This window comes from Delphinapterus leucas, chromosome 11 (genome assembly GCF_059928025.1).
Source record: "Delphinapterus leucas isolate spDelLeu-1000000601 "Yukka" chromosome 11, BTC_Dleu_Yukka2, whole genome shotgun sequence".
NCBI lineage: Eukaryota > Metazoa > Chordata > Mammalia > Artiodactyla > Monodontidae > Delphinapterus > Delphinapterus leucas.
This window is the reverse complement of record NC_143139.1, coordinates 9,545,266-9,568,533: the sequence shown is the minus strand read 5'-3', so window position 1 is coordinate 9,568,533 and position 23,268 is coordinate 9,545,266. Positions and strand designations below refer to the sequence as shown.

General features: G+C 36.7%; 1 protein-coding gene and 1 pseudogene across 3 annotated transcripts in view; one reads left to right on the top strand and one right to left on the bottom strand.

Moving 5' to 3' along the window:
• Positions 1-23,268, top strand: part of LRP6 (LDL receptor related protein 6) — a 183,793-nt gene that overhangs the window by 107,739 nt on the left and 52,786 nt on the right. For all 3 annotated transcript variants that reach the window (XM_022577612.3, XM_022577611.3, XM_089920312.1), the window contains 4 exons: positions 951-1,122; positions 18,394-18,610; positions 19,711-20,000; positions 21,301-21,527. In XM_022577612.3, coding sequence (XP_022433320.1) covers positions 951-1,122; positions 18,394-18,610; positions 19,711-20,000; positions 21,301-21,527 — 906 coding nt within the window. The remainder of the gene's footprint in view (positions 1-950; positions 1,123-18,393; positions 18,611-19,710; positions 20,001-21,300; positions 21,528-23,268) is intronic.
• LOC149747949 (signal recognition particle RNA) lies at positions 19,283-19,535 on the bottom strand (annotated as a pseudogene).

The window sequence follows — 23,268 nt, the reverse complement described above, 5'->3', positions numbered from 1 at the left end:
CTCTTTAACGACTGTCCATTTTTAGAATATAGTGATTGGAATAAAATCTCAAGTTAAAGAATTGCTAGTTTTTTTCCTTGAATGTTTTGAATACTTTTTCCTTCTAAATTAAGTCCATGCTTGCTGACTTTGGGTGTTGGCTGTAGATTTTGCCGAGGTTGCATCATGACCATGAAAATTGTGGAAAGAAGTTGTTTTCACAGCTCTTTCTCTTCCCCCCTAGAAAATTTAATTTCATCTCATTTTCAGTACTTCCAGAACGACTTGGTAAAGAATATATCTTACTTTTTGTATGTCCACAAGCATATAAATGATTTGATTTCCAAAATTTGGTCAGGCCATGTAGCTTTATGCCTAGTCTTTTTTTTTTGGCTATAACAACCTGACAATGGTCCAGGGAAACACAGCTTTCTACATACTCACCAGTGTTGTTTGTTACTATGAGATTCATCCTGAGGGTGAACATAATGACAAATTATTACACCTCAGTGCATACCAATGCCTTCAAGCCCCTTAAATTCTCAGGAGCCTCAAGAATCACTTAGTGCTACAGGAGGAGTTAGTTATTTGGGGAAATCAGTTTGCCATCTGAATATTACTACTGGTTTAACCTTTTTGTGTCAGAGATGACAAGCCAGCAAGAAGGACAGGACTGTTCCTGGGAAGGAGTACAAAATATTTTGAAAAACACAACTGAAAATAGAATATCATTATTGGGAGGCATTATCAGTTCTAGAAAACACTGTTTCATTCTGAAAATTTTCTACAAGCTTACACACTGCTGTTATAAATGTCTTAAACTTACTCTTCATATGTTTGTCTTATGTTTTTTTTCCTCCTGTGGTGTTAACGGATAATCAGTGTAAAGGAGGGGCGGATCTCACCTTTGGGATATCTGAAAGTTACAGTTCATTATCTGTTTTTAGCTCATATTCTGTGTACTTCTATAGGTACATGTATTGGACTGACTGGGGAGAAATCCCGAAAATTGAGCGAGCAGCTCTGGATGGTTCTGATCGAGTAGTGTTGGTTAACACTTCTCTTGGTTGGCCAAATGGTTTAGCCTTGGATTATGATGAAGGCAAAATATACTGGGGAGATGCCAAAACAGACAAAATTGAGGTTTGTTTCTTGCTTTTTCATTTTGAAACCAGTTTTATAATCGTTTTTGAATTAATGGTAATTTGATGCAGATATTCTTGCATCTCCACTGGGGTGCCGGAGGTATTTTATTCAACCTTTAGGATTCTAGGGATTGTGTATTTTCTTCCATCTAACCATAAAATTTCTGAGTTACACTGGCATGAGAAATGGGTATTCATGTATCTCTAGTCTTAAAAGCTTATGTGAATGATTTTTCTCATTATGGGTAAAACCACTGCTTGAATTTCCTAGGGGCAGTTTGCACAAACCAAATATTACATAAGCTCTAGACTGAAAGAGCTGATAGTCGTTGTCAGGACAACAAAGCCCATACATGCATATATACTTTCTGTTGGTGGTGGTGTTGGGGCAGGTGGTGGCATATATTAACTATTAAGATGGTTACATGCGAATGGTTTTTAAATTGATTTATGAGCTGTGTGGGAGAAAAATTAATTAGCCAAAGCTTGGGGGAAATATTTTCCAAATGATAGAACTAAGGGCAATCAGAATAGAATTACGGTGGAAACAACCACCATATGTGAATATGTGACTGTTTTATCACATTGTTTTGTGAAGAGCATATATCCTTGATAATTGATTGTGAAGTCTAACTTTACAACTTTGAATTGCTAGAGGTCTTGTGAATCACATACTTAAAACGGAGTTTTGATCACAGTATTTCTTTGGAAAACACATGACTTCTCATATAAGGAATAGCTTTGAATGGCTCTTCAAAGGCACAGCACACATCCCGCAATAGATAGATAATTTGGGCTCTGGAGCAGTTACTTTAGAAAGGTGGTTCTTAGGAATGTCAGGGACTCTGAGGGAATAATGAGTTAAAGGGCCTTCCTTTAAGAATGGAATCTTGGAATAGAAAAAACCCATTAGTATTCCACCAGGCTTAAATACTGAAAACCATCTTCAACTCTTGAAGCTGGTTTCCATTAATAGAAAATTATGCATAGACTTGACTATATAAATGTTCTCCCTGTTGTTAGTGTTTCACTGCCCCCACCCCCTTTAAATCCAAGTTAGGTTTGAATCTAGCAGCTGGAGTGCAGTGCTAATGAGACAAAGGTTATGAGTTCACTTTTCAGACAGGCTATTAGCTTCACTTGGGTAGGCTTGAGTACAAATCTCACAACATTCCCATCCAGTTCACAAATGTGTATTGTTGATCAGCTGTGGACTATACATGAGTATATAGGTATACTACTCTTAGAAAAATAGTTTAAGTCCATGTGTCCCAGAGGAATGTCTGCACATAAGGAAAGAGCACATAATTTACATCATGGAAGAACACGTGATTTATTATTTTATAGGGATTTTAAAAATTCTGTATTTGATCTTTCTTAGCTTACTATGACTGACTGATTAGATGGTAAATAAAACATTTGTTTCTTTCTAGGAATTTTTCAAGTCTTATTTTCCCTACTGCAGATCACTTTTAGCACTTTAGATATAGAAATTCATTCAAAATCACAAATAGTTCAGGAGGGATTCAGGTAAAGAAATGGGAATTTATGGAGGTTCTGAATGACAGTGTTTAAGAATAAAAATGAATACACATTATATAACAATATCTAATATTCATTTTACAGGATTTATTTTCTTAGTTTGCAGGAAGTGCAATAGGTCTTAAAATTAGTATTAGTTCTGGCTTTTTGAGCTGTGTATATGTATGCAAGTGGTGTCATTTGCTTTCTCACTTCTTATTTCCTTCCTCCTTGACTTGTACCAGCATCCTTAAACTTACCTTTCAGATCTATTTCTCTTCTTCCAGGTTTACTGGAACACAGCTGCTATTTGTTGTTTGTCCCCCTTTTGACAGATTATTTGAGGTTAGTGATATATCTCCTTCCACCAAATTATACACACAATGACCTCCCCTCATTCTTTCCCCAGAGATTCTGATGAAGTTTCCCTAATTGAACATTCAGTGCTTTTGTAATTTTAATTACAATTACAATGTAAAAAAAAAAATTCTTTTTACAGACACATCTGGGAAATAGAGCAGATATTGTTATCTGTTACCCTCAAATTTACAACGATATGTAAAATTGCTGGTATATGGCAAACTAAGGAAAGAGCACAGCTCTTCATATTGCATAACTGAGGGAGAAAAACTGTTAGTTTCCCTCTCTGAGACTAGTAGTGGTTATAGGAGCAACTGTAACCACCAGCTTTTTCATTTTTCTTTACTCAGTAGTAGGTCGACTAAAACTTTTGGGAAGACACAGAATTTTAAAAATGCTTCTTTTTCTAGGATTACTTGCTAGCCTCTTGTTATGTATCAGCTGATCCTAGGTGCTGATCTGACCCTAGTCTAGGTCACATGCTCCTTGCTACTCTCCTTCTCTTAAGAAAGCTTCCCTGCTTTTGTCATGCCCAAGAATGAAAGGTACTTTTTCCTGGGACTATAAGAAAATATTAAATTATGGTTGTAGTGGCCTTATTCTCTTCTGGAAGACTGAGAGTTTACTTGGGATATATGTTTCCAGTACATTTGGGAAGAAAAGATAGGTATTTGATAAATTATGTAGCAGTGTAAGGCATAGTAAACTCTTGTGTTTTGAGTGGATCTTATGGGAAGAGCTTAAAATGTTCATTCGCTTATGCTCTCTGCTCCCTCAGTGGAGATTCCTTAGATCAGGTTCTCACTCACTTTTTTTGGTAAGTGGTGATGTAACCAGATGCTGGATATTGGGGAGCTGGGTCTGAGGATTGGGGAAACCAGAGAAAATTAATGGGGAGCTCTGGGTTTCAGACTCGACTTCTGTTGTACAGAGTTGCAAGAAAGAATAAATAGGTTTACCTGAGGTCTATAACCAATTCCGCAGAGAGGGATGGTACATAGGGAATTGCTGCTGATGTCACATTTTTTTAAAAAAAGACAGTCATCGTATTGGCTGGTGCTTTAATGTAAGAATGTGTTTGTGAGGATATGTCTGATTTCCCTACTTTGCAACTGACAGTGACCACTTAACTGTAGGTGTTATTTAAAAGGTACTTCCTGGTACTTGTTTACGTTTCTTCATTATGCTGAAATCATTTCCTCACCTTTTACATACAAGTTTCTAGTTTACTTGTCTGCACTGGGGTCCCCTCTACTCCCCACCCAAGTGTTACTGTAGTGTTCTGGGGCTTCCTGATAATAAATACTAAAGCATTAGCAGAAAGGATCATTTTCTTTTTTCTGGTTGGGGAACATCAAACAAGCCTTTATTTCAACTTTATAAGACCCTGCAGTAGGCAGAAGCACATTGTGTCTTAACACTATTCTCATTTTTCTCGGTCCGTTTTAACTGCCAGAAACATTGGTTGTACTGAGGGCCTGCAGTACTGCTTACCAATAGTGAAGACATATCATAGATAATTTATAAGTTTAAAACATTTTCAGTTAATGCGTTTTCAGTCACTGGTTTTATTGAAAATAATAATATTGTCATAGCTGAAATTTTCTCACAGTTTACTTTCTCATTATATACTTTTAATTCATTTTTTCCCCCTTTTCATTTCTGAGCTTATGCTGACAAATGCAGCAACACCTAGTGGTTGTAGGTGAAGAGAGAGATTTTTCTTGTTTACTTCAAGGACATGTAGAATTATTTCACATCTCTTTTATTGTAAATTTCCCTAGTTTAGAGAACAGTGTCCATAGGTAGTTTTGTCCAAATCTAATTATACCTGGCACAATTTTGTTGGGAAACAGAAACAGATTATTATGCAGGGCTGTATTTTCCTCTCGTGACAACTTCCTCTGTTTAATCAGTACTCTTATAAAGAAATTTGTTTCCCAAGTATTCAGATTTTTTTTAAAGTAATTTCTGTGGCGTCTTTAGCCCGTGTATTGCGAAACTCTGTTAAAACACACAAGGACCCATTTATGATGGTTTTTCTTATTGTTTTTTCTAAGATTAATTCCTCCTTAAGAAATTACAGTAATACAATCATCTGTTGTTGAGATAAAGCTCTCCTGAGTGTATGACAAGTACCAACAAGTTCTTTCTTTTGAATCTTTGCCAGTTTATAAGTGTTCCTTAAAATTGGTTTTACTTTTAGAGAAATGTTCAGGATAACTTAAATACCTGAATCTTTGCCCATTCCTACTACTTTACCACACTATATGTATGTATATATATGAATATATATTTCCCCCCCCGTCTTCCTGACATATAATAATGGAAGAATGATTTTGATAAATTCCATTATTAGATTCCTCAGCTCAACAGAATACCTGGATTTGGAGACTGTATTCACTGAGTTGTAAGCATGGGCTATCGTCTTGTTTCTGATTGGGGTGTATCTTATGATTATATCTATCTTTGAACTCCTATTTGAAGGTTACCTGTTGATGTACAATTCTAACAACATTATTTAACTTGTTATCATCTATAGCAGCCAGAGTAGTGTCTTGTCCAGTTGTATGCTCTGTCATCTCATTATCTCCTCTACTTTGTCTGGCTCTAAAAAACTTACTGCACACATTTATAGTGAGAGAAACTTGCTTGATGATAGGTGTAATCATACTTTCCTGCACTGGCACAGCAAACCCTGGAGCCTCATCAAACAAGATGCAGTTGCCTCACGTTGGAGTTAGTATAATTTTATCTATGTAAATTAGGATAATCTGTTCATTTGGTACTTAGAAAGCACTTAGTGACCAAGTTTGAACTTGCACTTGGATTATTTTTTAAATGTTCTGCGGTTATACTTTTTCGCCTCATGTTTTAGTATAAAACCATTTAATATGTGGGGAGCTGTTTTTAGTTACAGTCATTATTTTAGAAGTACCTTTTTTATTCCTTTGGTTTTTGTACCCCTGAAGTAAGAGTCCTGATTTCAGTGTCCTACTTTCTTGAGAAGAGAGGTCATCCTCTTTACAGTTTATAACAGTGTTTTGTTGTTGTTGTTGTTGTTGTTGTTTTTGTTCTTTTTTGCCGTACGCGGGCCTCTCACTGTTGTGGCCTCTCCTGTTGCGGAGCACAGGCTCCGGACACGCAGGCTCAGCGGCCATGGCTCACGGGCCTAGCCGCTCCGCGGCATGTGGGATCTTCCCATACTGGGGCACGAACCCGTGTCCCCTGCATCGGCAGGTGGACTCTCAACCACTGCTCCAGCAGGGAAGCCCTAGTGTTTAGTTTTTATGGAGGTAATCTCTAGATGTTTTGTTGAAACATTTTATAATATTGGACCCTGATCTAGTTCTTGTTTGATTTTGCCATTTAACTCGGTGACTTTAGATAATTCACATAATCTCCGGTCTTTGTATTTTGGCCAATGAGGTCATTTGAACCAGGTGATCTTTAGGTTCTTTCCAGTTATAACATTTTTTGATGTTTTTTATATTAACTGCATGTCATAGGTTAAGAACAAATAAAACACTTTGCTTGGGAGAGTTGCTAAAAGGGAATCTATGTTGAAGATGACATGACTGTTGTTTTTTTTTCTTTAAATTTTTCCTTATTTACTGTGCCTTTAATTCCTATCACCTAAAGAAAACTTGCCTGTTGGGGGTTCAATATCTTTAGTAACTCAGTTTTAGTGACTTCTGGTAAGCTATTCATTTAGATTTTGCGTTGACCTGTATGCAGGCTACTCCATTATTAATATGCATGGTGGTTTAAATAAATGTTTAAAGCTGTTGTTTGAAGCTTGCCAAACATGTAAATGTTAATGGAGTTCATGTAAAACATTATTTTTCAGGAGGTTATTTCCCTGTAGCTGGGAAACTATTATACTTTTAAAGGGGTCATAGAGATTTTATTTTTACTGTTTTTAGAAGGTTTGGAAAGGGTAAAAAGTAATATAATGGCAAGGACCACAGTTTTCGGACTTCTTGAGAGGGAATTTGCAAAACATAGAGCAATGTTAACAATAACAAGTATTTTAACTTCTGGTTTCAACTTAATTTATCACCAGCTATTTAAGGATTCTGTGTAATAGTCATTGCTGAAGTTATCCATAACGAGCAAAGGATTCTCCTTCAATTTTTTTTCCACTTTAAGTGTAGCTTACAATTTTAAAATGTTGAGAATGTTATAATGCAGGCCCTGTAATTTTTTTGTTGAACTCTTAATAGATTTCCTAAACTCTTCATTCATTGTACTATGATTTGTTTTTTTGGTAGATTTGATCTGAAATAATAATCTGAGGGAAGGAGTTAGAATCCCTTTTATAGTGCTAAGATTTTCAATAGATTAGTATTTTGTTATTTTATTTATAATTTTGAGCTTCTGAGATCTGCCAGGCTTGTACAGCTTGTAAGTAGGACTGAAATTAGAGGCTTTATGCTATTAATAAATAGACCCTGTTCAGTTTTTTGTTTTTGATTGATTTTTTTACAGTTCCATAAGTTTTAATAAGTGCATAGAGTCATGTAGCCACCACCACAATTAAGATACAGAACATTTCCATCAATCACAAAAACTGCCTTGTGCTGCCCCTTTATTTTCAACTCCCCACACCCACTCTCCGGCAACCTCTGCACCTAGATTTGCATAAATGGAATCATACAGTATGTTGCCTTATAAGTATGGCTTCTTTCACTTAGCTTTAGACATTTAAAACGTTAAATGTTCATTTATTTTTGATTTTAGATTGATTTATGACTTGGTCTTTATGTCTGGTTGAGATTTATAACACTACTATTGTGTTTTAGTTACAGTGTTATTCTTAAAATATGGGGAAAAAATCCCAAACCCTTCTCTGCCACAATAGATTTCATTAGTCTATAGATAGTAAGCAAACAGAGTTTCATGGGTTTTCAAAGTGTTGTTGTCTTTGGGAAAAAAGCCATGTTCAGACAGTTTAGACATTATCAGATGATTTCTAGATAGTGTCATATACTTACACAAACATTTGTTCTTCCTATCCCAGGTTTCTCTTCCCAGAATTCAGCAGTGTTTGTTGCTTTTTGATTAGTTAGCTTCTTTAATTTGTCAAAGGTCATAGAACTTGCTATTTATGAAGAAAACAATGGAATTCAAGTTTCCTGATTCCTAATAACAGTACTTTTTGTGTTGAGTTCTGCTGCCTCTTTTTTAGACTGTTCATTTTGAAATAATTTCAGACTTCAACAAAAAATTTGCAAGAGTAATAAAACTTTCACCCAGGTTCATTTTACATACTCATAGAATAGTGATCAACACCAGGAAGTGAACACTGATACCATTTCCATTATTCCTGTTATATTAATTGGAATTCTCCCATAAGGAAGAGGTGTCCCGTTTCCTATTTATTCAATTATTCATATATATATGTATGCACATATATATGTATATATATGAGCCCATGGATGTTCAGTTTATTCTACACGGTATATTTCATTATCATCATTATATATCGTTGTAAAAATTGTTCCGGAATTGGCATTAGGATCACCTTCAAGGTGATTCTGTGTCCTTTTGACATGCCTCCATCTTTCTTTTTTTTAAATTGTGGTGAAAAATACATAACATAAAACCTACCATCTTAACCATTTTTAAGTGTACAGTGGTGCTAATTATATGCACATTGTTCTGCAAGATCTGTAGAACTTTTTCATCTTGCAAAGTTGAATCTGCATTCCTTTTGAACAACTGCTTCCCCACCAGCCCCTGGCAACTGCCATTTCACTTTCTGTTTCTAAGAGTTTGATTACTGTAGATACCTCTTATAAGTGGAACCATGCAGTATTATCTTCTTGTGACTGGCTCTATTTCATTTAGCATATGTCCTCAGGGTTCATCCGAGTTGTGGTCTGTGACAGGATTCCCGTCTTTTTTAAGGCTGAATAATACTCCATTGTATATATATACCGTATTTTCTCTATCCATTCATCTGTTGATGGACATTTAAGTTGGTTCTACCTCTTGGCTGTTGTGAATACTGCTGCAGTGAACATGAGTGTGCAGATATCTCTTTGGGATCCTGTTTTCAGTTCTTTTGGGTATGTACCAGAAGTAGGATTGCTGAATCAAATGGTAATTTAATTTTAATTTTGTAAGGAGCCCCTGTCATTTTTAAAATACTTTTTGGAGCAACAGCATATTCCAGCTTTCTCTTATTTCCCATGCCAAGGAGCCATGGTTCTTTTTAATGAAGAATAGTATTTAAAAACCAGTATCTGGGCATAAGGCGTGCTCATGGGTACTTGAGTAATTTGTCTTAATACTAAGATGTTAGAGTTGATTTTTTTTCCTACTAAGACTCCAAATATATGTTAGTTGTGCTTGAAAAGAATGAGAGGAAAGGGAGCATTTTTCCCTTGTTAATATGCTAATGTGCTTCCCTTAGGGTTTATTAAAGGCTCCAGGACAGTAGGGTTCTCACAAGTATCTCATGAAGCATTTGAGTATTGACTAAGGTGGTGTTGGTTTTCATCATAGTGATACCTTCAGCTGAAAATCTGTTCTGAATTTTATAGTTTTCCTGAGTAATTCATGTTTTAGAATGCTTTGGTCACAATAGCAATTCGTAGCTCTATCTGTAAAAGAGCATAGTAACTGCAAATGTTTAATATTCTAAGCACGACTCCTTGAAGAAATATTATGAAACTACCTAGTGCAAGTTTGATACTTTTTCTTTCCATATTAAAAATCACTTGTATTTACTCAGACATAATATGTCTTGAAGTAGGTTAAAGGCTTTAAATGCAGCACTGAATTTGCCGTTGCTGCTCTCTTAAACAGGTGCATGGCGTCCCTTTGCTTCCCCTACTGGATGCAAAGCATTTCTCTTTCCTTCTCACCCCAGTGAGATTCTGCACGACTGAAATGTTATTTCCATCGATATAGTTTTCAAAAATGCCATTTCTATGAAATTATACTTTATAACCTATGAAGTATATGAATCAGCCCCCAACGATACCTATTTGTGTCTCATATATATATATATATATATATATATATATATATATATAAACTTTTAATTTACTACTTGTTTTGGATATTGGCTGGAACAGTATAAGAGGAATGGTTCATTTGCATTTCTTTTTTGGAACTTGATAGCATTCCCAGTTCATTTTATGATGGGTGCCTGGTTGTCCTGTTGTCATCTATTTCTTGAACATGTCCAGTCAAGTGAATTTGCATAGCAGCAACTTTGGTAGTAGACTGGCTGCGTTCCAGGATTTCATGGGTAATCCTGTCTTGGTATTTAATGGGCTGATGAAACTGCTCAAAAAAACCGGATGTGATGTCTGCAGAAGGTTTGCCATTACCTCCTCTCTGTGAAGATAATGTTCTGGTTAACCCACATCTGTTTCCTGTTGTAGCCCGTATGCTCAGTGTGGTTTGCAATATTTGGAAATGCCTCAGAATGTTAAATCCATACCACAATGTGGTTGAAGCAGCTGAAACCACTGGAGACTCTGGTTCAGATTTGGAGGTAGATTTTAGAAGTGACAGAAGCCTAATTTCAGTTTAATTAAACCACTCTGAGGTAATATGGTGAAACACACCCTCAAGAAGATTTAATTAGTGTTGGCTCAGCTTTTAAAGCATAAGGGTTATCTTTTGGATTGGCCTAAAATGGTGCATTTGTTCTGGGTTCAGAATGTACAAGCAAGCTTTTACCAGGATTTGGGTTGTTATTTTAAACATAAAGGGGCTTAAAACTGTATTTACAAACCTAGTAACCTGTCCAAAACTGTTACTCCTTGGGTATGAGAAATGTAACAGTAATTTTCTTTGAGACAAAGCAACATGTTCTTGTTTCTCTATGTTGCTTCTGCCCAGTAGTAGAGAGAGATTGTGTGGCTGATAAAAGAGAAGCATTTAGGGCAGAAGCCAGTTGTCTAAGAAGTGTCAGCTCTGCAAAAGTAATGGAAGGAAACACATTTCAGAAAGTAATCAGACTCTGTATAAAGGGAAATATGTAGTTCTTTAGAAGTAAAGTCTCACAATCAGATTTTGTGTAAGTTTTTGATCCCTTCATTTCTTCAGAGGATTCTTATAAATTGCCTCCTACATCATGTGAACAACAAAAATGATAACAGCATTTATTACTAACAACTATTATTATTTTTCAGGTGCCCTTGGACTTTTATCTTTCCTCTCTTCATCTTTTTTTTTTTTTTTTAATTATGGAAAATTTCAGACATGTAGTAAAGCAGAGTAAAGATACTCAGGAACTACCTGGCTTCAACCATTATCTGTCAACCTAGAATGCTCTTAAGGGGAGAGCCAAGGAGATGGCAGATAGGGATTCTCTTATTAATATAAATGTGATTTTAATACTTTTATTTTGATATAACCTAAAAGAAATGAAAGAATCAGGCCTTTGTCCTTACTCTTGCAAATCTCAGCTAGTACTTTGAAATGTAAACTTACAAATGTGATAAAAGATGAAAAAAAGTAGAGTTTTATTCTCTTCATGAGAAATCATTTTTTGAAGTAATTTTAACCCATATTAGAATTAAGTATAGCATAGCTGGGGAGGGAGGAAAGACGAAATGGAAGACATTTGTTTGTGGCTTTACGGAGCCTGATGAGTCTAGGGCAACCCTGAAGGTGGCAGGTTTGAGGGGGGACAGGGGTCTAATCTGAAACAGGAGTAAATTAATTTTGTTGTGGGCTGTATAGTCACCACCATGAAATTCTAATCCTGCACAGTCCACTAGGGTAGCCAGTAACCACATATGGCTATGGAGCACCTATAATGTGGCTACTCTGAACGGATATGCTTGAAGTGTAAAATGCATACTAAGAAGACCTAGTAAGAAAAAACAAAGTCTCGCTAATAAATTTTTAAAGAGTGGTTACATGTTGAAATAAAATATTTTGGATGTATATGAATAGATTAAATATATTATTAAAATTACCTTTACCTGTTTTTTTAAAAAACTTTAAGAAAATCTGGCTCCTAGAAAATTTTAAATTACACACATGACTCACATTTGTAACTTGTATTTCTTTTGGACAGCACTGTTCTAGACCCAACCCTGTTGTAAAAAGCTACTACAACAGTCAAGAATGGGAAGATAGGGAATTAAGGGAAGCAGTGTGGTTACAAACTTACATTTAAAGTATCTTAGCATATCTTAATTACATTGTTTAATTTGAAATAGATGTGATATATCTAGCTTTAGTGTGCACTTTATTTACTCTACTACCCACCCCCCCAAAAAAAAACCCACAAAAAAACACTTTTAGTTTTTGCCTTTAAAGTGAGAGAACAAGGAATAGCTAGCTGGAAGGGACTAATACTCTAGTGTGCAAAGCTACAAAATCCTTAGCTGTGGTTTTTAGGGAACTATATTTGAGTTCTTGGACTCTGTGCTATTCTAAAGATCTTCTTAAGACCTTCATTATCATTTGTTGTTGATTTGCCAGATGTTGCTAAAAATTACCTTATCTTTTTAACATGTCCTTTGCTTGTTTTTCTTCTTCCTGAGACCCTTGCTTGCACTTAGATCAGCATTAACACTGATCCAAGCCCCAGTTTTGTCAGGGCACCAGAGTGAAGATCACCAAAGCATTCCTAACCTACAATCCTTTATGTGCAATTCTGAAATCCAAAAAGCTCTTGAAACCGAAAGTTATTTTTATTAATTCAGTTGGTAGAGAGTCTGGCTTGAGGGACTTCCCTGGCGGTCCAGGCAGTGGGTGCGGGTTCCATCCCTGGTGGGGGAGCCCAAGAAAACCAAAATACGAAATGGAAGCAGTATTGTAACAAACAATAAAGACTTTAAAAATGGTCCACATCAAAAACACTTAAAAAAAAAAAAGGAGTCTGACTTGAAGCAGTGTAAGACTAATTGTAGTCCCTATTTATCCCCCTTTGTGGGAATATGTATATGTCTTGCTGGAAAAATATTATCATGCTTGGCAATGACGTGCTGCCCTGGACCCAGGTAGAGGTGATACGCCATGTGCATTGTGTTAGCCTTTCGGTATTTCAGAGAAGTCCAAATTCTAAAATAGAGCTAGCCCCAAAGACTTTCAGAAAGGGGATTTTTGGACCTCTATTATCATCCCATAGAAATTGAAAATATTTTATTAACCGTAATTCTATATTTAAGATATTTATCTTAAGCACAATCTGGATGCAGTAATAGAGGTAAATGAGGTCTACCTGAAATACAGCTTTGTTATGTCACTCTCCTTGAAGTGCTTTCAGAAGTTTCTTGTTTTCTATAGTTTTTCTTACCTGGAATTTCATACCTCCTATAGGGTGTTGTCTCTCTGAGTCCCTTTTGTATTCTTTCTACCTCAAAGCAACTCTTTCAAAGTCAGTCAAACAAGACATTCATGACTGTGTCTTAACATGTGTTACTTCTTTTATTCTGAAAAATCATTTTCTCTTTTTCTTTGTCCAAATTCTTCTAATTCTTGAAGGTGGATTTGAACTCCTGCTCCTTCCTAAAGTTTTTCCTGATTAGCTGTACGCCAGAGAAGGGTGTATGTTTATGGTTTTAATGTAAATATAGTTTACTTCCTCAACCAGATTGTAATCCCTTAGGCAGAAGAGGCCCTGTTGTAAACTTCTTAGCATTCATCATGCTTTTCATGTGATTTACATTTAGTAGATATGTTTATTAATGTTGTTTGATTTGGGGTGGGGAGTGGAGTTGAGGGTCTGGTAGAGCAGCAGAAAGTATATTCCAATCAAATTGTCAAACTGCTCCATTTTGTTTACTGTTTTAGTTACTGTGCATCTAAGTAGCATAAGCAAACAATAAAAATGGGGGTTGGAAATGGGAATAAGGCTGCAGCCCTGCAGTTTTCCACTAGTTGCCAGGATACAGAAAAGTCTGTGCTGTTTTTATTCAGCTTAAAACTGTGTGGTTGTTTGGTCTTTTACTTCCACATATCCTTTTATATTTATGTATTAATTTTTATTTTGAAGCACTATATTTTGCTAAATTAATTAAATATAGCCATTTAAGTATAGCTGTTTACTTTTAGGGACTAAAGCATTTTACTAAAACAATAAAGGGCAAGAACCAGCATTTAACTGAGCATCTGTTAATCTGATACTGTGCTATATAAGTAAACATTCTTTTCTTTAATTCTTAAATAATTCAGTAATGTAAGTGCTCTCTCCCTATTTTACATGTGAGAAATTTCCTTAAGGGTATCTAGTGAGTGATAGAGCTTATATTTAAAATCCAAATCTGTCTAATTCTGCCAGAGTATTGTTTGCTAATCTTAAGAGATTTTTAGAGAGCAGAAGAATGAAGAATAAATGCTAAATAAGAAAATGCTGAGTTGTGTAAACCAGAAGAATCTTTCGGAATTATCTTTTTGTTATTTTTCTCACTGTGGTTTTCAGTTGCATTCTTTGCCCATTATCTAAATTCATAGCTAATAAGCTATCTTTGTTTAAGTTGTTAATTTCTCAAAATGAACAAACAAGAATGTTGCAGGACACATAACTGAAAGAGGAGAGTTGGTTGATCCTGTAATATTTTTGAAGTAGAAATTTAGATTTTATTTTTAAAAAGAAGTTCAGTATTAGGTCACTAGTGTATGTTTTTAGATCAGCAAATCAATTTTAATGGGAAGCCAATACTGGAGCACAGTAATCAGCAAAATCAGTATTCGTTTATTAAACGTAAGATAATAATTGATTTAAGATAATACTGAAATGAGGAATAAGGTAAAAGCAGACACGTTTTACTATACTATACGCTTGTAAGAACGTATTATTTTAGAGTTCTGTAATACAGAATGTTTAGCACTCTGTGTTAGATGCTCTCTGATAGGATGCTGAACTCCTCCCCCTAATGGAGAAGATAGGTTTCCTGTTAAGTATATGACATTTTAGATGAGGTAGCAGTACATTTTCTGGTAGATGCAGTGGGAAATATTGCAGTAGAAACTGATGAGACTTTAGACTAGAACTTTACATATTTGTAATTTTTCTGCATAAGGTAATATTAAAGCCTTAAGACTCGATGGGCCTGTTGAAAGGTGTTTTATATACAGAGAACAACTCAGGAAATCTTGGAACATATCCAGCCAGGTTTGAAAAAGGAAAGAGGAACCAGGGAGATGAAGAGATAGAAAGCAGATTGTGCAGAAGAGCACAAGAGCAGAGAAGAACAGAAAAGTAGTCACTGATCATTTTCAGTAGTCATTTGAGCCGAGTCACGGATTGTCAGCCAGTTGTAGGGAGGTAAGGGAATGAATGGTAAGGGGTGGAGGCAGCAGCTACAGATCATTCAGAGAACATGGCAGCAAAAACAGAATCATTCAGCTTTTAAACAGTGTCTCTCTAAAATGGTGGAAACTGTGTTAAAGGCAGAAAAGAAGGACCTTATGGAGAGGGAGAAATTGGAGATCCTGGGAAGGAAGGACATAGTATTGGGAGGAAATTCTTGCAAGGAGGGTAGAGGAAGATACCAGAGTCAAGAGAGAATCTCCGTATTAGGGTGGAGGCAAAAGGACAGAGTTTTAAAATAAGCTGCTCCCACCTAAAATAATGACTATTCTAAATTATGTCTAATAAAGGAAAAATTTTCACCCTGATCAGAGTTTCCAGGCAGTAATAAAATGGGGCCAGAAATTCTTTCTTGGGGCTCTGCTTTTAGGAGGGATCAGGAAGATATCCATTCTCTAAAAGTAGGCAGTAGTATGCATTTTCACATGGATTTAAAATTTGGGCAAGAATACCTTTCATTCATTCACATGGCTAAGCTAGGATCTGAGGATAAGAACTGTTATATAAATTTTTATTTCCATTTTTACTAAGGTTTCTTGACTGTCGTAGGTCTTAGGAAACCTGTCTCCTTTTAAAGTTTTTTTGTTTTATTAAATAAATTTATTTATTTATTTGTTTATGGCTGCGTTGGGTCTTCGTTGCTGCGTGCGGGCTTTCTCTAGTTGTGACGAGCGGGGGCTATGCTGCATTGCGGTGCACGAGCTTCTCATTGCAGTGGCTTCTCTTCTTGCAGAGCACGGGCTCTAGGCACACGGGCTCAGTAGTTGTGGCTTGCGGTCTCTAGAGCGCAGGCTCAGTAGTTGTGGCGCACAGGCTTAGTTGCTCCGCGGCATGTGGGATCTTCCCGGACCAGGGCTTGAACCCGTGTCCCCTGCATTGGCAGGCGGATTCTTAGCCACTGCGCCACCAGGGAAGCCCCTCCTTTTAAAAATTATTTAACAAATATTTATTGAGTTCTCTGCCAGGCTCTTTAATAGTAGCTGTGAAAGACATAAATAGATGAATTAGGTTCCTGCTATTCTAGAGATTATATCCTAGTTATATATGAAAACAGATTATCAACCCTTTTTCTCTGCTTAGTCATTTTACTCTTAAACACCAAAGTAATTTTAAGATAAACCGTAGACATCATAAAATATATCCAGGAATGGTCTGTTGCAAGAAAATGTGAATGTAAAAAAGCTAAACTCATGTCTCAAGCAGAAATTATTAACTCTAAAAAGTGTGTAATGTTAGGAGTTGGAGTAGTATTTAATTCTTTTTAACTATGTTTTTGACTTTTAAAAAACATTATATTTAAATATAGATTTATTCAGTTGGCTTAATAGAAGTCCTCTTGTATCTAATATGAACAGATAAACATCCAACTAATATAATCTCTCTTCCATCAGATATAAATCAAATATTTATTGATACTTGCAAGTGAAGACACAAGAATATGGCACAATTTTGCTCAATTTTTAAGTATTTTGCTTCCAAGGTTTGGATGTTTGGGGAAGGTCAGCAAGTGTTTTAAAATTTTTAGAGAGGAGAGATAAAGATATTTGCTTGTCATTCCATCTAGGCATCACAATATTAACTTACATGGAATATAATTTATGAATAAAAAACTAATACTTGTATAAGATTATGCCTGGTACTTCTTTTTAGGTGGGTGTTTGCATGTACATGTTATTAGTAACAGAATAACATTTTTGAAGGCTGATTTGCCTGGTACACAGGCCACTTTAAATGATAGAAATGTTCTCAGATGAGGACTTGGAAGTTGGTGCTTTAGAATACTTCCTCTGTCTTTTAGAACAGAAGATTAGTACATGTTTCTGCAACGTCAGAGACAGATAAGACGCCTAGGGAAATTGCTGATGTTTACAATGAAAATGTCAGAATGAATTTAATAATGTTGCTATAGCAGGGGTCCCCAACCCCGGGCCACGGACCAAGAGTGGTCCGTGGTCTGTTAGGAACCGGGTTGCACAGTAGGAGGTGAGCCGAGCGAAGCTCCATCTGTATTTACAGCTGCTCCCCATTGGTCGCATTACTGCCTGAGCTCCACCTCCTGTCAGATCAGCGGCGGCATTAGATTCTCATAGGAGCGCGAACCCTACTGTGAACTGCACATGTGAGGGCTCTAGGTCGCAAATACAGATTATCATTAGCAGAGAGGTTTGACTGCACACAGACCATAATAAATCAGTTGCTTGCAGACTCATATCAAAACCCTGTCAGTGAGTGGCAAGTGAAAACAAGCTCAGGGCTCCCACTGATTCTGCATTATAGTGAGCTGTATAATTATTTCATTATATATTTCATATCATATTACAATGTAATAGTAATAGAAATAAAGAGCACAATAAATGTAATGTGCTTGAATCATGCTGAAACCATCCTCCTCCACCCAGTCCGTGGAAAAATTGTCTTCCACGAAACTGGTCCCTGGTGCCAGAAAGGTTGGGGACCGCTGTGCTGTAGGGTAGTTGGAAAGAGCTGATACATCCTAGTTACTTGAAACTTAGTTGCAGAGAGAGTATCTAGAGTGGTTTTTTTTTTTTTAAACAAAAACAATGAAATAAAAAATACACTAAATGGAAGGAGTTCTAAAAAAGACATCAGCTCTGGTTACAAGCTGTGTAACCTTATTTGAATCTTAGTTTCCTTAGATGTCAAACAGGCAAAACTCTCAGGATAAAATAAAATATGTTATAAAACACAATACGTAATAAAATAATATGTGCAAAGGTACACTATAATTTGAAAACAGATGTACAAGCAAACTTAAGGCGATAATATTGTACTTTTAATTTTTACACAGTCATTTAGTAGAGGAGGTGCCTACTAAATCTAATGTTGCCGGAATTTTTAGAAGGAAGGGTAATAAAAGACTGGGGAAATAGAGGTAAGATATGAGCCCACATTGAGTCTTCGAAATCCTTCTCATTAAATCAACATGTTGTCACTTTGTGAAAGCATTGTAACAGGAGTAACTAAGATGACACTTGGATTTTGATGTAGGCATAGTTGGCTTTGTCATTTTTACATACGTTTGAAGAATAAGTACACATCTTTTCCTCTTCCTTCTCTTTAAACTTAAACTTGAAGGTTATGAATACCGATGGGACTGGGAGACGAGTGCTAGTGGAAGACAAAATTCCCCACATATTTGGGTTTACTTTGTTGGGTGACTATGTTTACTGGACCGACTGGCAGAGGCGTAGCATCGAAAGAGTACACAAACGAAGTGCAGAGCGGGAAATCATCATAGACCAGCTCCCTGACCTCATGGGCCTGAAGGCCACAAATGTTCATCGAATCATTGGTAAGTAATTCCACAGTTCTCTTAGAGATTGAACGAGGAATGAGAAAAGATAGAGACAGTCAGCAGCTTGTAAAGTCAGCAGTGTAAATTGTTGATGTTTTGAGGGGATATACATAAATTCTTTGTGGTACAAGTACTTTTTTCTCAAAGTCTGATACCTTTTACATCATATGCCATGGTGTCTTATAGTGGCTAAGGAAGACAGTAAACAGCTTTTAGACAATTATCTTCTTTCTCAGGGACTATCATTCCATTTCCTTCCACCTCCCTACTGTCAAACCCTAAATGTAAGAACCAGAGAAATTAGATAAATGTCCCAGGGAAAATACTCCAAATCACTTTCTTCTTTTGGTTCCTGAAACCTCCAAACATATTTTCAGCATATCACCAAGTTCAGTGATATTTGGGGATGACCTAGTGCTGGGCACCATGTAGATGGTCCATGAATAATTTTGGAATCAAGAACTTTCTTTAAAGTTGTTTATCTGGAAACAAATGAGAACTTTAAGTTATCAGATTGATTGGCAGGAATAACCTTTTAAATGTTGGCTTAGTACTCTGCCTACATAGTTTGAATCGAAGGGCTAAACTTAACACACACACACACCCCTTCATGAAAAGAATTTCTACTGTATGAATAATGCAGTTTACTTAAAGTTTACTGTGGGTACAAAGGAAAGTATTTTTGTCATACCTCTATTCCCAGTTGATCAGCACAAGAGTTTTGACCTGCTCCGTTTTCAACCTGGGCCAGTTCAGCACTCCTTAGGCAACCTGATAGTGCCCACTCCTGGGAGGTCACCATACTGATGCCAACTTAATCGGATACCCAATCGGCATAGAGCATTACCGATCCAAACTCTTGGGCTCAAGCCATCCTGCTTCCGAGTAGCTGGGACTATAGGCCTGCACAACTGTGCCTGGCCTTTTATTCCCTGTTAACCCTCACAGTGCATGTCTATGAGATTACAACTGAAACTCTAGATTTGGGAGCAAATATAATCCTTGGTCTTTGTGAAACAAATGCTTAGTCACTTTAAATTGAAAATGTGTTGATTGTATCAATGCGTGTGTCCTTCTGTGCCCTTTTATAATTTTAGGTTCCAACCCCTGCGCTGAGGAGAATGGGGGATGTAGCCATCTCTGCCTCTATAGACCTCAGGGCCTTCGCTGTGCCTGCCCCATTGGCTTTGAACTCATCAGTGACATGAAGACCTGCATTGTCCCAGAGGCTTTCCTTTTGTTTTCACGGAGAGCAGATATCAGGAGAATTTCTTTGGAAACTAACAATAATAACGTGGCCATCCCGCTCACTGGTGTCAAAGAAGCTTCTGCTTTGGATTTTGATGTGACAGACAACCGAATTTACTGGACTGACATATCACTCAAGGTTAGCAAAAGAACTGGAATATTAAAACTGGGGGCTAAAAGGGAGAGCGTCTAGGGTTTCTGACTCTTCGTGCTATTATCAACTTTCCTCATTAGGAAATTCATAGGCAGAGTTCTACAAAAACACTTAACTTTTTAAAGGAAGTCGAGGGAAAGGCCCATTCAGTATTTTTTATTAAGTATGTTTTAGTGCAAGATACTTTGCTTGAGCGTTCTAAATCTGCAAGACATAATCTTCCTCTACTTTGTTCTGTTTGAATTTAATGAGTGACATTTTCTTCAGTTAGAGAGTAAGCAATTGTATGCTTCATATAAATGGCTTATAGAGACTTGACTCTAAATTTATTAAAAAAAATTTTGGGGTGCCTGACTGAGGTAGAAAATGGCAATTATGAGTTATAGCATACCTTTTTTTTCCCCCCTAGAGTAAATATTGAAAAGCACATTGAGTCAATAAGGAGGAGCTCTTAACCGGAAAATCTGGAGAATAAGCTTTCCTTCTTCCAGATTGTTTTGGACTTGTTTTAGATAACTTGTGTAAAATTTTGTCTCATGTGCAAAAATCATGGAATGTTAGAGCCAGAGTTGGATTCTAATGGTGTTCAGTAAAATCTGTTAAATGAGTGAATAAATGCTTTATCTTGGCTTTTATTGTGTGGGCTTGTAAGTTTCCTCATCTTGAAAATAGCAATAATGTCTATCTTGCAGGGCTGTTGTAAGGATTAAATCAGAAAATATATGTACACAAAGTACTTAGAATGGTACTTGCCATGAAGTAGCAGCTATTATTAATAGCTTGAATTATGACGGTTTTAATTTTTAGGGGATTCAAAGCTACAGTGGTAATGGTATGATAATAGTCACATGCACTTCTGTAAGGTATCAATATAAGGTTGTTGAGATCTTCAGTTGACACGGTGACATGGCCTACTCTCAAGCACCCTCAGGAAGCTGACTACCAGTTAAAAGTCTACAACATTCTGGTCACGTCTTTTTCACTTGATTACTAATAAATTTTACAAGAATGGTCATTCCACTGTTCTACTAGAATAAATTTCTGGTCCTTAAAAATTTCAAAACTTTCTCCCTGAATTGGCAATAAAACTTGAGGTCACAGTTGCATTTATTAGAGATTGACATCATTTTTTTTCTTTGCTCATAAAATATGTGAATTGTATTGAGAAACTATGCCTCTGGCTCTTCTGGATCCTCCCACCCAACGAAAACCAAACCATATATTCCTTCTGGATGGTGTTTTGTACTTAAGCCCTGTGACTTTTTTGTTAATCTTATTTTTGCAGACCATCAGCAGAGCCTTTATGAATGGCAGTGCACTGGAACATGTGGTAGAATTTGGCTTAGATTATCCAGAAGGCATGGCAGTAGACTGGCTTGGGAAGAACTTGTACTGGGCAGACACAGGAACAAATCGAATTGAGGTATCAAAGTTGGACGGGCAGCACCGACAAGTTTTGGTGTGGAAAGACCTAGATAGTCCCAGAGCTCTTGCATTGGACCCCGCTGAAGGGTAAACAGCTTTTTGTATGCATTCTTTGCAACTGCATTGTTCATGGCCAAGTTATGGATTATATTCTTGATGTCTTAAATAATGCTTATTAGGAATTTGACAAGTCAACCATAGACAGGCTTTATCTTAAAACCATTAGTTGAGATTTCACTGATTTAGAATTAATAATTATTAGCTAAATTTGACTTTTGTCATCATTAACATTGGGTGAAAAAGATTAGTGAGGGCTTCCCTGGTGGCGCAGTGGTTGGGAGTCCGCCTGCCGATGCAGGGGACACGGGTTCGTGCCCCGGTCCGGGAAGATCCCACATGCCGCGGAGCGGCTGGGCCCGTGAGCCATGGCTGCTGAGGCTGTGCGTCTGGAGCCTGTGCTCCGCAATGGGAGAGGCCACAACAGTGAGAGGCCCGCGTACCGCAAAAAAAAAAAAAAAAAAAAAAGTGAACTGGATTAATAATTAAATATTAATGATATACTTATATACTAAGTAGACAGCCTTTTTAAAGGTGTCATCAAGTCTGTATTTGCTTGCACTCTCTCCCAAGTTACACCAGATTCCAAACCTATGAAAGTAAACTCACTGAAATAATGTGTGCTAGGAAATAACTGCATTTTACAAGCTCCATTCTAGAATGTTTGTTAATTCAAAAATGGACAATTAGTTTGATTATTATTATAAACTTGGGGAAACTTTGATATTAAACAGTGAACTTTCTGATAAACAATTTTTTTTACAACGTGACATGTTTTTCAATGGTAAATGATCCTTCTTACATGATTTAGCAAGTTTTAAAAAGCCGGCATCTAAGAAATCTGAAATGTGAAGAATAACTCCATTTTAAAAAGCAGAAGTTAACAGTGTGAACATACCAACATATTTACTATAGCCGTAATGAAAAATAGTTTCCCTGAATCAGTCAGTTCCATGGTTAGCTTGTTAGCCATGTAGTTAAGAAGGTCATACTGAAAGCACCCACTCTGTGCTGACATGTTGTGATTGGGTTATGGTGATTTTTATTCTAAACATTAGTTACCAGACATATTTAGTAGTTGGGACGAAGTACTCTAGTTTATGTGGCTGCTGGCAACTGTGAAATTTCTCCCACAGTTGTTTTCTCTTGGGCTCTCGGGGTGTGCACGTGCCTGTCAGCTGACAAGTACAAATGCAGACAAAGACCGAGACAACTTCAGTTTTCAGAAAACCATGTTCATACATTGCTACCAAATCAACCATCAGCTAACAGGCTGATGAGTGAATATCTCCCATGGGTATTTGATGAGACCTGGCATGTGGAGAACATTCCTACTCCCAGCATTCAGAGTGTCTTGAAACTAGCACTACTAGTTCAGCTGAAAGGGCATTTGGCTAAGGATTAGCTTCTAGTTCTAGCGCTGCCATATGACTGGCTTGAAGACATTAGACAAATCAGTCACACTTTTAGTGCCTTGGCCTCCTCATATGTAAAACACCTATACTGTTGAGCTGCTCTAAGGTTAAGGTGAAGAACTCAAAAGAGTACAACAAAAGCAAAAGAGTGTTCTAAAATTTCACAGGGGTTGTAGTAATAGTGTTCACTGACCAGCTGACACATTAAGGGGTGGTTCGTTGCTCTTACACGTCGCAGTGTGTTACCTTGGACCATGTGACCAAATACATTTTCAAACTTTGCTTTTAAATTTCAGTGTTTTTTTTAAATTTTTTAATTAAAGGCTATTAATTTTTACCCTTGATGTACTGCTGGA